At 45.4% G+C, this 14,630-nt stretch overlaps 1 protein-coding gene across 4 annotated transcripts in view; it reads right to left on the bottom strand.

Moving 5' to 3' along the window:
- Window positions 1–14,630, bottom strand: part of MFSD6 (major facilitator superfamily domain containing 6) — a 398,345-nt gene that overhangs the window by 65,330 nt on the left and 318,385 nt on the right. For all 4 annotated transcript variants that reach the window (XM_078680386.1, XM_078680387.1, XM_078680388.1 and 1 more), the window contains one exon: window positions 11,124–11,404. In XM_078680386.1, coding sequence (XP_078536512.1) covers window positions 11,124–11,404 — 281 coding nt within the window. The remainder of the gene's footprint in view (window positions 1–11,123; window positions 11,405–14,630) is intronic.

Raw genomic sequence — 14,630 nt, 5'->3', positions numbered from 1 at the left:
ATGTCCTGCATCTGCTAAACTATTCCAAGCCCTTAGTATCTTGACTGACTGTGCCAGAGTTCTACTGTTCACCTTCTGGTTCATGTTTATGAAGTCTGTCGTCTAACCACTAAAGTTATATAGTCACGACTGTTGAGGGTAGGCGGGTGTAAAAGTAAGACGAGGAGACTCCAAAGTAGCAATTGAGACTTACTGTGGGAATAAACAATACCCACGACCCAGGGCTGTCGATATGCACAAGGATCTCTGCCAACTGAACTAATGTTCAGGGTCCTGGAACATATCGTTCCAGCCTCGGTCGTAGAAGGACACTTGAACAATGCACTACGTTTGTGGCTGGAGATATCCACGCGCTGGGATGCAGCGCGAGATGTCTCCTTACCTCTGTGTGTGTATGAAATGTGAGTGTATTTAGGTTATGTGAGCAGAGCCCGCTACTTAGACCTCACCTGAGTCACTGGGTTGTTGCACGGCATCAAGGGTGAGTTGTGCGTTCTGGTGAAAATCTTCTGTTGTGCGCGCAGCATTGTAATTTTAAAACTGCCTTCTCTACACCTGTGTTTAACCATTAGACAATTCTGTGTTTCCATGCTTGTAATCTTTGGAGTGGATGCAGCAAGAAATGTATGTACTTAGGTCAAGACCACAAGTGCAAATGTGTTATACCCTCCCAGTCTGATTGTCAAAAGCATCCATGAGTATTGGAAGCAGTACAACAGGTGTTCTCTTATGTATTCTTACATGACTTAGTGAAGTGTTCCAAAACATAAACCTCCCTATTAATAAAAGCGCAAAGAGAACAATCCTTTTTATTCGTACTAATTATATATGAATATTCCTGTATTATTCTCATTGTAGCTGTTATGGGGCAAATTGAGAAAGCCATGTAAAAGTATTTAGACAATTGCTACATGAATATCTTTTTGAATCAGCTCATGACTTTATCACACAAATAATCTATGAATTGCAGTTTTAAGCTCCTAGGCGTTCATACATTTATAAACGATTCACATGTGTCCAAACAATAGGCAAAGTATGTTGATTGCTTTCCATCCCCAGCACAGTATTAACTTCTGCATTTCTGAACTGTGCTCAAGCCATTTCGGCTATTTCAGATAATATATGAGACGGGCAATACACCTAGTGCCATTGGGGAGCAGTAATATATGACATTTCAGCAGTACAAAAAAGCAGATGTGGTGTAAGAAGTGTCAAATAAAACAAGCCAGTTATTATGATGGCAAAGAAATTGAATGGAATGCAACAGAGTTTTTTTTAAACGATTTCAGACTGAGCAATGTCAGATACTATTGAATTTACAGAATATAGCATATTTTAGGCTTATCCTACATCAACTTAATGTCTAATAAACAGCTTGTAAGATGCACATTGTGAACAGAACTACCCCAGAGCACTGTTTAGCCAGTGTGTCATGTCTTTGTGTTTAACATTTTTTACCTTTGTTTTGCCACTTTGTTCCTATTGTGTTCATTCCACAGTCATATCTCTCATAGCGCATCCTTAAATGTTCTGCCGTCACTTTGCTACCATTTTATGGTTCAACTGCTGATGACATCTGAATAGGCGCTGTAGCTTAATACAACCTCCCCAGTGTTCCACGTCCCCTCTGCTCAGCCAGTGTGTGAGGTTGTCTAGAATGTAGAGTGAGCTTGTGGGATTGGAGTGTCAGTTGGAGATATGGGCTGATCAGCAGGATGCTGCTCCTGATGGAGATTAGCTTTCTACTTATCTATATGAAACTAAGACCTAATAAACCTATTTATAATCTACACTACGGCCTCTGAACTTTGATTAAAACACTGGCGATGATCTAGGAGAGAAACTACGCGGCGGGAGCATGGTGAAGTAATTCCTGAAGAAACTTATAGGAAACTAAGAGGATTACAAGTGATTGAAGCCCGTATGGAAGTAATGCGCCTGGTAGCCCCAACAGTGTCTATTTACACCAGACAGCCAGCAATCCAGGGGATTTGAATAGGCGCCATCTGAATGAAATTGTGGCTTCATCAAACGATGTGTACCGGCAGCGTGTACTTTGGAGAAATAGGTAACATTCAAAGGAACTTGTTTCATTTTATTAATTTGGCAGTGCTTACTTTACAAAAACAAGCAGCGTCCAATTGACAGGAACTAACAGCAGCGCATCATTTTGCACCAAGTACCAATCAGAAATGAAGTTGACAGCCCAGATTTACATTGAATATAGGAATTGAATGGGCAGCAGGTATATCACTACTAAAGCTCAAGACTGGTGAGCTGCGCCATATGCCTGCACCATATGTCTTTACTTTAACTATCTGTGCCTCTCAGGGGCGGGGAGCACCCTATTTCAGGGTGGAGTGTGTTCCTTTACCTTTGGTGCAGCTTTTGAATGTGCTGTGAGGTTGCCACATGAGGCAGACCATGTGTCCATTTACTGTGATCCTATGCGCCATTTGAAACTGCCAGTGGTGAAGACAGTCCCCGAGTTGTCATTATCTTTATCTGTTCAAGGCGCATGTGCCTGAGCATGCGCAAAGGAAGCGCGACCCTTCTTTGTGACAAAAGTGCCCTAGACTGGATTGTGCACTTGTGTGAAGGGGCCTACACAGCATACGTCAAATTGAGGGCTGTGAGATCGTCACGCAACATCGGTGAGGATTCGGTTGTTAAAGCAGCACTATGAGGGGACAATCGATTTTGAAAGCCCAATATGCTTCGGAACATACAAATGCTGGAATAATTACATTTCTGTGGCTCTTCATGTGAAGCCTAGAATGCCAGCACTATGTACTTTGGTTCGAGCACTGCATTCAGGAATGTTTGCATTGCAACCATTTATTGGATATCCCACTTTTCTTTTGGACTCGTGTCTGGCCCTGGTGAAGAACATCGGCTAAGGGATCGCTCACTGGTGTAAAAGCCCAATGTTCTGACTGCTATTGTATGCTCAGTTCTGTAGTATTTGAAATTATGTATTTTTGTGAATGTAATGTATTGCATATAGGGACGTTAGAAGAAAATGGCTAACACCAGTCTGCAAAGAACTCGGACTAAGACAATACAAGACAGCCCTACGCATCCTTACTTCCGACACATCGTCCCTTTCCATGATCTGTGGGGCTGCAAAGTTCTTGGGTAGGGCTTGGTTAATTCGTACCACTATTTTAAAAAACAAACTTGTTTAGATGATTGTGGTCATGTTGATAATAATAATAAATAATAATAATCCACATTTGTATAGCGCACAATCACCCGTTAGGGTCTCTAGGCGCTGGGGGCCGTCGGGAAGATTAAGCAAGCTATTGCCCAGAGTCGCATGGTGCTGGGCTAACCTGCCGCCGGAGCCGGGGATCGAACTCTGATCCCCAGATTCCAGCGTCAGTCGCCCTGGCCGCGGCGCCACACCTCTCCCCTGATGAAATTGAATGGTTTATATCCACTGATGCATTTTAAATTATCTTGTTCTTTTATTGTAAATAAGTCTTTTAATGGTTTTATCGGTTGTATTTTATTCCATGAATTCCATTGTTGTAGTAGATAGGATATGTACCTACTTTTATGATAAATCGATCGAATAAAGTATTACAACGAATGTAATGAGCTGCTGGAATACGATTTGTGATGGCTTGTAAGGAATGGTTGCTTATGATGCCATGCCCAAATATGACATGCTACAAGATGATTATACTGAAAATGTATAGCATGCGGTGTTAGTCACTGTTGGTCTGGGTTGCTGCAAGGCAAATGTTTTGACAATGCACTGTTTACTATATTGCTCATGGAGATTATTTTGTGGAGTTGCCTGTGAGGGGTGCACTTGTGCATGTTTTTTACAAAATGTTCCCTGTGTGTGTTTGTGGATGCGATACCATATTGAAAGGGAATATTTTTTTAATGCTGATTTAATGTGGTCCATCCTTCTAAAGAGCAAGGATCATGGGGTAGTGAAGTGGTAAGCCCAAGGTTTTCACCCTTCCTAAGGGGTAAAGGGTGTGGGGCAGTGTGAGTAAGCCCAAGGTTGCTCATCCTTCCTTAGGGGTAAGGTTGTAGGGTTGCTGTGTAAGCCCAATATTTTCCACCCTTCCAAAGGGGTTAAGGGTGTAGGCTGTAGGGGCATTTGTTAAGTCCAAGGTACCATCACCCTTCCTAAGGGGTTAAGGGTGTAGGGCCATTTGTTTAGCCAGGGTACCACACTTCATAAGGGGTTAAGGGTGTAGGGGCGTTTGTTTAGCCCGGTGGGTTGTTATCATCTTTTAGGTGTAGGATGATAGGTAGTTTAGCTTAATGATTAAGGGAGTACCTTGTTAACCTGTGGTCCTTTTTAGGTCTCGTAGAGAGACCTAATGCCACCCATCCACAAAGCTGACTTTTACGATAAGGATTTTCAACAGTTCACGTGAATCACAATCACGTGACCTGCTCTCATTCACGAGCCTTCCCCCTGGCAGCAGGATTTCTCCTTTCACGGCCGCCAGGCCACTTCAAAGGGTTCCGCTGCCCCGCCCCCTGCTTCACGGCCATCTGTTCCCCAGCAGCTCCCCTCTCTCTCCCCTAATTATTCACTGCATGGCCGGCCGGCACATCGAAGGCTGCTGCTCCCCATGCGTCTCGTTTCACTTTCGCGGCAAACAGCTTGTTTTCTAAAGCTGCATTATTATGTTAAATACATGGAAACCTCATTTGCATCCATAGCACAAGTTTCAACGTCTCCAAACTAGCTTTAAATGAAAGCACAACTCACTGTTTGCCTAGCCCTCCACCTCTATCACTACTGCGCCTGCTTCAACATTAGAGTCAGTAGGAGCCGAGGGCAAAATGCAGCCACCCATTCCCATTTTGCCCTTAACACTTACCACCATATTGGCAACTGTAAGTGCCTATACTCTGGTAGCTTACAGACAAGGTTTAAAGGCATCTGTTAAGATCCCCTTTCAGCTCACTCCACTTCACGCACAGTGTTACATTTGAATTTGCATGTTACAATTGGCATCACGGCCAGCCGGCCGTGCTTTCAGTTTCACGGCCGGCCGGCCGTGTGAAGTGCACTTCAAAGGCCGCTCTCCCTGCTCCGCTCGAAGCCGGGGACCGATTGAAAGCAGCCAGCAACATTACACCTTCCCCCAGACTACTGAAGCACTCTTGTACCAATGCCTGTCTAACCGCAGAGGCGAGCATTCACAGTATGTCCTGCATCTGAGGAAACGCCATTTTTATTCATTTTTGTGGACGTTTTATATAGCGCGCACTCAACCAGAAAGTCTCAGAGCGCTTTACACTAGATTAAGTGAGTTGCCCCGAATCACAGGATGTTGAACGTCCCTGCCAAGACTCGAACCCGGCTCCCCAGCTTCGAGTTCGACCGCTCTTGCCATTAGGCCACATCCTCTCTATTGTTCCTGCCACTGGATTACCAGAACTGGTAAATGAAATCTTACGCATAATTCAGAAGGAAAGGAGCAATAACACACAGACGCACTGGGTCTGCATTCCTTTCTTCATTTAAATGTGTGAAATTGACACCAGCGTTTCATTGATGCTAACGGGCATTCCCCCGCAGTTAAGTGGTATTACCGCATTTTTTGACGCATTACTACAATTTTTTGCTAAAGCTGCATTATTATGTTAAATACATGGAAACCTCATTTGCATCCGTAGCACAAGTTTTAACATCTCCAAACTAGCTTTAAATGAAAGCGCAACTTACTGTTTGCCTAGCCCTCCACCTCTATCACTACTGCGCCTGCTTCAACATTAGCCCCAGTAGGAGCCGAGGGCAAAATGCAGCCACCCATTCCCATTTTGCCCTTAACACTTACCACCATATTGGCAACTCCCCGCCCCCCCGCCTGCACTTCCCGGCCGCTTGCCTTCTATCCCTTAATCTCCCTGTGACTCCCCCCTCACCTCTCCCACTCCACTGCTTCAGGGCCCCACCATTTGCTCAGGACAATGCTTGTTTTTTTTTGGTTGTTGTTATAAGAAGGGTATTTTCTTTGGAAACAACAGACAACGTGTACACTATTTCAGCACATTCCAAGTCTGCAGTTTTAACTACCAGTCACCACGTCAGATTTTACTTTGTTGTTTTTTGCAGACTTATATAGGCGAACTCGACCCGAAGGTATAGGAGCGCTTTTCATGAGCACTAGTTACGTTTGTTGTCTAAACAGTCGAAAGGTGGATTTACACAAGCAGAACTGTGCGTGCACTTCACTAAATCCTCGAATACCCCTGCGTGGTGACTGTGCCATTTGAACACGTTCTCTTCGTCTGCACTCAAAGAAAGGCTGGCTGAAACTGATCGACTGAACAGCAAGGCTGGCGAGCAGATGTGTGTCATCACTTACAGGCCTGGGCCTTGAAACCTGTGTCTGCTGGAAAGGTTACATTTAACCTGTTCGTAAAACCCACTCAAATAGTCCTATTGTGAAATTAGCGCATTCTTCAGTTTTTTTAAATGTAATACCTGTCAGCCTCAAGTGTGGCATGCTTAGACGTGAGTCACGAGACCTCTCTCAAAAATAACCCTGGTGCCACACAAAGCAGCTGGCTATGGCTGGTCACAGGCGTCGTGCCACCGCCCCTTGCCGCCAGCACTACATGTGCCTGAAGGGCAGAAACCTGGCTGGGCTTACATCGTCTTTCTCTTGTGCAGACAGCTGCCCTGGGAAGAAACCCTGTGCCTAGGGATGCAAGGTCTGAAAACTCACTGCCATTGTGGATGAACATGTGGGTCCAGCTGGTGGTCTTTCCACAGCGCTGGGACAACTCCGCCACCCCTCCCCCTCCCAGTACTAAATTCAGGCACAGCCTCCGGCTCCATATGGCAGTTCTCGATGTTTGCTCCCGCACCTTCCCCACCGTCTGCCCACACGCAACTGCAGCACCGAAATCTCCACAAACACTGGTGTGCCCAATTTTGTAATTCTGTAGTTACGATAATTCGATACCCATTCAGGCTAAACAAAATTCAGCATATTTAGTCATTCAGTGTGATGTACCACGCCAATAGTTTAAACTTAAACAGTGAATGACTTAACTCATGCACCCATCTCCCAGAATCCCTTGTGTAAAGGAACCTTACTAATGAAGCAGTGGCCTAATGAAAAATAATGCCCCCAGCACAATCTGATGTGGGGCCCGAAGTTTGCCATATCTCGCAGAAACACATTGACATTAAGTTGATCAGAACAATCTGACCATTTGGGGCCACCTGCTATGAATCCTGTTGAAATTTCGAATTATTTGAAGCCAATTCTTGGATCTCACATTTCTCACACGTTTTCGAATTGGCTGCCTGATTTTCGTTCCAGTTTTAAATACATAATAAAAGTTTTGCAGTCTGTGTCTCATAATTATATAGCCGCAGTAAGTGAAGCATATGTAATTTTAGAATCACCTAATGAGCACCCCTTTATAGTGAGATCCGCTTTTTTTCAGATAAACAACAAATGACGCCAATTAAGGACCGAGATCTCCACGCACACACACACCACCAGACGCATTGCATGCTTCCACCAGGCACACACACTCACCCAGCCATCAGTGCACACTTTCACCAGGCACACACACCCCCAGCCGTCAGTGCAGGCTTTCACCAGGCACACACACCCCCAGACGTCATTGCATGCTTCCACCAGGCACACACACCCCCAGCCGTCAGTGCACACTTTCACCAGGCACATACCACCAGGCACACACACCCCCAGCCGTCAGTGCACACTTTCACCAGGCACACACACCACCAGCCGTCAGTGCACACTTCCACCAGGCACACACCACCAGCCGTCAGTGCACGCTTCCACCAGGCACACACCCCCAGCCGTCAGTGCACACTTCCACCAGGCACACACACCCCCAGCCGTCAGTGCAGGCTTTAACCAGGCACACACACCCCCAGCCGTCACTTACCCTCTCACCCTCCCATCCCCTCACCCTCCCTCCCATCTCCTCACCCTCCCTTACACCCCCTCACCCTCCCTTACACCCCCTCACCCTCACACCCCCTCACTCCCTCTCACCCTCCCTCTCACCCTTACCTACCCTCACACACCCTCTCACCCTCACACACCCCCTCACTCTCACACCCCCTCACTCTCACCCCCTCATCCTCACACCCCCTCATCCTCACCCTCACACACCCTCATCCTCACCCTCACACACCCTCATCCTCACCCTAACACCCCCTCACCCACCCTCTCACCCACCCTCTCACCCTCACACACCCTCTCACCCTCACACACCCTCTCACCCTCACACACCCTCACCCTCCGCCCTCTTTCACTATACAGCCCTCACTCACTCTATCACCCTCACTCACTCTATCGCCCTCCCTCTATCTATCTATCGCCCTCCCTCTATCTATCTATCGCCCTCCCTCTATCTATCTATCACCCTCCCTCTATCTATCTATCGCCCTCCCTCTATCTATCGCCCTCCCACTATCTATCGCCCTCCCTCTATCGCCCTCCCTCTCTTCCAACCAACTCCTTCTCTAACTCCCTGTTCTCTTCTCTTGTGCTGAGCTGCTGTTCTCTTACACCCGCCTCCTTCTTTAACTCCCTGTTCTCTTCTCCTGTGCTAATCTGCTGCTCTCTTCCACCTCACCACCTTCTCTAACCCCCTGTTCTCTTATCTTCTCCTGTGCTGATCTGTTGCTCTCTTCCACCCCTCCTCCTTCTTTAACTCCCTGTTAACTTCTGCTGATCTGCTGCTCTCTTTCACCTCACCTCCTTCTCTAACTCCCTGTTCTATTCTCTTCTCCTGTGCTGATCTGCTGCTCTCTTCCACCCGCTTCCTTCTTTAACTCCCTGTTCTCTTCTCCCGTGCTGATCTGCTGCGCTCTTCCACCCGCTTCCTTCTTTAACTCCCTGTTCTCTTCTCCCGTGCTGATCTGCTGCGCTCTTCCACCCGCTTCCTTCTTTAACTCCCTGTTCTCTTCTCCCGTGCTGATCTGCTGTTCCCTTCCACCGCCTCCTCCTCAAACTCCCCGTTCTCTTCTCCTGTGCTGATCTGCTGCTCTCTTCCACCGCCTCCTTCTTTAACTCACTGTTCTCTTCTGCTGTGCTGATCTGCTGCTCTCTTCCACGTCCATCCTTCTGTAACCGCACACACACACATACATACAACCACGCACACACCCAACCACACACATACAACACACAACTACGCACACACACACGCAAACAACCACACACACACACAACCCCACACACACAACCACACAAACAAACACAACCACACACAATCTCACACACAACCACACACACAACCACAAACACAACCACACACAACCACACACACAACCACACACACAACCACACCCAACCACAACAATACACCCAACCACACAACCACACACACAACCACACCCAACCACACACACAACCACACCATCACTAGGGGGGCACCACAACATCACTATGCGCTACCAGAGCATCACTGATCGCCACAGCATCACTCGTCGCCACAACATCACTCAGCGCCACCACATCACTCAGCGCCACCACATCACTCAGCGCCACCACATCACTCAGCGCCACCACAGTATCAATCTGTGCAACCATTCAACAACAACTGGTTCAAATATGTTCTCTCAATGTTTCAAGCTTTATTACAAATGTCACAAAAAGATGTTAATATTTCACTTCTGTTCTTGGATTTTCGTAGCAATAAAATACACTGAACATAATCTTCACAAAAGTTTAAGCTATTGCCATTATAAATTACAATAACTTTTATTTAAGTATTAATTATTTTAAAATATTTAGCCATTGTTATTTGTAATATCAATACATCCAAGTCACGTAAATACAAAACATGTTGCATTACAAATGCTATAGGTGTCACATTTGCAAAAGATAAAAGTATTGGCATTGTAAATGACAAAGCTATTAATTTCGCTATTTTCAAAACCAACACATAAATAAAAAAATGTGTGATTTACAAGATCAATAGCTCTAACTTTCCTAATGCAAGACCTATTGCATTGCAAATGCTTGTTGAGTGCATGATTATGGGGGTACATGTTCATCCAATGCACTACTGTGTGGAAGAAAACTGTTCCCGTTTCTGTGTTGAGTTATGGGGAGTATGGACTGGTTGTTATACCTGCTGCTCAGCCAGTATGAATGTGCTGTGTGGAATGTTGGTGCATGGAGATGCATTGGAATGTTAGTGTTCCTGTGAGTGTCAGTTGGAGTATGGGCTGGGCAGCAGGAAGGCTACTCCTTGTGGGGCTTATTACTATAGCTCTTCATTGAAGCTTGCTATTGGAACTTATAACTTACCGACAACTAAGATAAATAAACCATCTTATGGAACATACAGCTTGGCTTCCAGAATTCGTTTATGTACAACACTGGTCCTGTCAGGGTGTATGTGGTGTGAGATTTACGTGTAGTTGTGTTCAAGTTTGAGGTTATCTACACTCTAGCACTGTGTATTTGTGGGAAATTTTGATGGTCTGTGTATTTTACCATCTTTCACCCCTTTGGAACTTTCGTTTTTTTGCAAAGAGTATTGTTTGATCTCTTCTGTTCGTTTCGATAGGGTGGTATTATCTTGCTGTTGAACATTTTGTGCTTCGTCCTTTTGACTTTTTTTTGTTTCTTAGGGCTTGGGATATGTCATTTCCGGTAATGGCCCCTTCCTATCTTATGCATTCTTCCTCAGGATTGTATCCAATATCATGGGACGGTTTCACCAATTACCATCTTGCGTCATATGATATTTTCTATTCTAATTTTGGGCCTTATGTTGATGCCTTGATTCTGGAATAAATACCTAACTACAATGATGACCGGGCTGCGAGGTGATGACATTGAATGATTGCTGTGTCTAGTGCACAAATATTCGAAATAATTTTAACTTGAAAGGGGTCACCCAGTGAATGACGTCACAACAGATCTTACAACTGCAGCTACCATCATCATGCAAACGAACATTCTAGAATGTCTATTGCTGGTTATTGTTCTCAATGCAGCACTCGGCAAAGAGAACTGTTTTTTTAAACTACCTGGATCCTTTAAATATTACTGTAGATTCAGGCGAACTACTAGAATGACTGTCTGGGAGTTCAGAAATGTAGTTAGCAAATGTTACATTTGCATGACAATTACCTGTAAAGGCTGATTCTCGGCGTTTTGACTGCTTCTGGACAGCTGGATCATCTCCTTCACCTGAAAGAAAGCGAATGCTAGTGTGACCCACGGGGAGCCACTGACGCCCCAAGCTGGCTTGTTTACGTCCTCTTGCTCTTCCTGGTGCTTTGTTTTCTTTGGAGGAAGTTTCGGCTCTATTCGAGGCATGATATTGTCGGAATGCGGCTGCACGAGGTCGATGGTTGCTATGGGAACAGGACTGGATGGAACTGGAATCCTTTCTGCCAGCATTGACGTTTCTGGAAGTTTTAGAAGAGGTGTAATGAGAAAGTATTGTTAAAAAAACACACTTTTTTTTAGAGAATGTTTGTTTTCTTATGACCAAAGTCTCAAACTGTTAATTCCCATTTAAAACATAACCTTAGAAAAAAAACCTCCAAATTTGCTGACTATGCAATTATTCCTCCATTGGCCACATTTCCATCTGCATGGTTCTGAGGCCTTTACAAACAAGCTACTCGCCTTCGATCTTTCTGGTGGATACACTATCTGCAGATTGTTTATCTTGTGCATTTTCCCAAACAGTAGATATTGCATACATCCCATACAAAGAGGAATAGTTGCTTGTAAAATATGCCAAATACAATTATAGGTTTGAATATTTATTATCTGGTACGCGTGTCACCTTCATATTAATCCATCCGCCCAAATTCTCTTGCACTCGGATCACCCGGATAGCTCCTCAACTAAAATGGCCACTTCCACATACGCTCCTGTACATATGTCCTTCCTCTTTTCTCTACAAGTGTGACACAACTACCACTCAAGCAGAATGAAGGATATACGAACGAACCCTGTGCGAGTGCAGCGTGTGCCATCTTACGCCTCGCATGCAGTCTTGATCTTCAGAACAGAATTTTTTTAACTTCTACTGATGCTGTGCCCATTCCTCTTTTTGTAAAAAATAGGCCCAATGTAAAACCAGGAGCCTGTAACTTACATGCTTGTGAACCGATGGCGGTCTCTGTTAAGCACCACAAAAACTGCTTTTTACAGTTACTACGTTAAATGAAAGCGCTATTACAGTTTCTCATAATACAGACGAGTTAAGTACTTGCATGAATCCAGTGGCGTGTGAGCCACTCGTAGCCACTTTGCTGTGCACATACAACGCGAAGAATCGTTTCTTCTCCTTTATTTCTTGACTCAAACCCTACCATTGGTTACACATATTAAAACGTACTGTTTGATCCCTCGTCTCCCAACCGACTACAATCCCGAGCTCCCACATTCCAAACCACCACCTGATTACATTCCATATTACATAGCTCACATTTCATGCATCATATGATAGACAATACAATACTGAGCATAATGCACAACAGCAGACTGGATCCAGAAACTTTAAAGCAGTACTCCTGTGCGTCGCTAGGTGGCACCATACGGCTCCATGCTGAGACACATATAAGTGCCACCCATACAAGCTGATGACAGTTACTTTCTTAGGAATCAATGAAAATCTGCCGATTGCGGATCCATTTCCAACATGGCCGATGCCCAGTTGAGCTGCCTAGGTAGCTGCTGAGTAGATGGGCTGGGGGATCAACCCTATGGCTGTGACCTGCCTTCCGGACTTGACCACAGTTGCCCAGTTGCCCGGTTTCCATCTATGCCTTTCCGGGATTGCGGCTGGGAAGCACAAAGTCTTGCTCCCCCCGACAAAGCAGCAACGTGTTTGTTGACCTGTTTCAGCAACGAGTTTGTTGACCTGTTTACACTGACTTTGTTGATGTTCCTCTGAAGTACTATCTGCCTGGGCAGCCTGCCTGACCCGATCAACATTCTAACCCCTTACTATTCTCCCACTTCCTTCTATGTTCCATAGGACTTGTTTCTATGTTAAGCTATGCTCTGTTAACTGATGGAACTATGTAACACTGTTTTTTGTCTAAGTAATGCTATGCTCCAGTACCTGATGTAAATGAAGTAACACTGTTTTTTTCTAATGCTAATCCTCATGTAAAACGCTCTGATACCTCCGGGTCTAGCCAGCGCTATATAAAACTCTTCAAAATAAATAAATAAAATATGTCCCAACGACTGGTGTACACCTATTTTGTAGAGAGGCACTTAGCCACCAAGATGACATCACTGATCTCAGGGGGAAGGCCAAATGAGGTCAACTGCCGAGCTCAGTCTCAAAACATTAAGATTCAGATTGTGCAGGCTCGGGTGCAGCATCCTGTCCTGCTTCTATAGCAGAAGAGCCTCATGAAGTGACAGCTTGATCGGAAGGTGGATGCTTATGCTTAGATTTATGTACACTTTCCTGTCCCAATTTGGTGCCACTAGGATGACATGGGCCTGGTCATTCGTGATCTTCTTCAGAACTCAGGGGAGGAGAGGTAGCAGTGGGAAGGCATGCATGAGTCCTGAGCTCCACTCTAAGCAAAATGAGAGAGCTGCTTGGAAACTTCAACACTCAAAAATACTGATATTTCGTACTCCTAGCAATGAAAGGATTGAGCAACGGTTCCCCCAGTTGATGTAAGACACTCTGCGCCACCTCTGGGTGTAACTGCCATTCCTGCTCCACTAGGCGTTGATGACTGATTGTTTAGAGATCCTGTTAGTTGGTTCATTACCAGAGAAACTCTCTGGAGGTCCAGGACCAAAGACCCCACCTCGCCTTTCTCTTTGGAGTACTACAAGGCAATAGTTTTGATGTGAGCGCCTGCACCATCCTTCCTCTGATGGTGGACAGGAAGGCCTTCCACACCAAGTAAATCGTCCAACAAACTAATATGGAGTCGAGCTTTCATCAGATACCAGAGGCCTCTGATATGTGTCAGAAAGAAAAGACTCAAATGGTTCTCTGGCTGCAAATACTAGATACATGGGGCACTGAACTGTATGATTTTCCTAATGTCCTGGGAGTTGTCTTTCCAAAGTGCAGCCACTGGCACAAATGGGCCCAGAGACCTGTTGAGATAGTGGCAGCGTCCGCTGTTGGGGGCATTGGAAACCCCTACTGTAGTCCTCAAAGGGGTGAAATTGCTGATTGAACTGTCTGGGTGTGGCAGACAGACGCAATGAACATATTATGGCCGAGGTTTCTTTAAAACCTTTCACAACTGAATGGTGTTTGACCAGGCTGGAGTACCTTTGTCAGAACATTTGTCTTCACCTTCATAGCAGGGTGTTGTACGTTTTGCACTTCTGCCACCCTCTGCATACCAACAGCATTTGTGTAGCAGGTATGGAAGGAGAAACAAGGCCAGTGTAGAAGTATCCAGGCCAGTGGCATCTTGAAAAATCACCTTCATTAAAATAGTCATTATCCAATTCACTGTCAAAAAGACTGCGCCTAGCGTGTGGTTAGCGCAAAGTGTCAGAATCAGAAGGATTGCCAACTGGCTGCACACTGATGGGATCAGGGAGTGGCCTCGGTCGAGGTCACGGTGGATTCTGTTTGAAGTAGGGGAGCACAGTAGGTTGCAAATCCTCCTAAGGCTTTGATGGTGC

This window comes from Lissotriton helveticus, chromosome 3_1 (genome assembly GCF_964261635.1).
Source record: "Lissotriton helveticus chromosome 3_1, aLisHel1.1, whole genome shotgun sequence".
NCBI classification, from domain to species: Eukaryota; Metazoa; Chordata; class Amphibia; order Caudata; family Salamandridae; genus Lissotriton; species Lissotriton helveticus.
The sequence above is the reverse complement of the archived record's forward strand: the minus strand, read 5'-3'. Positions and strand labels throughout refer to the sequence as shown.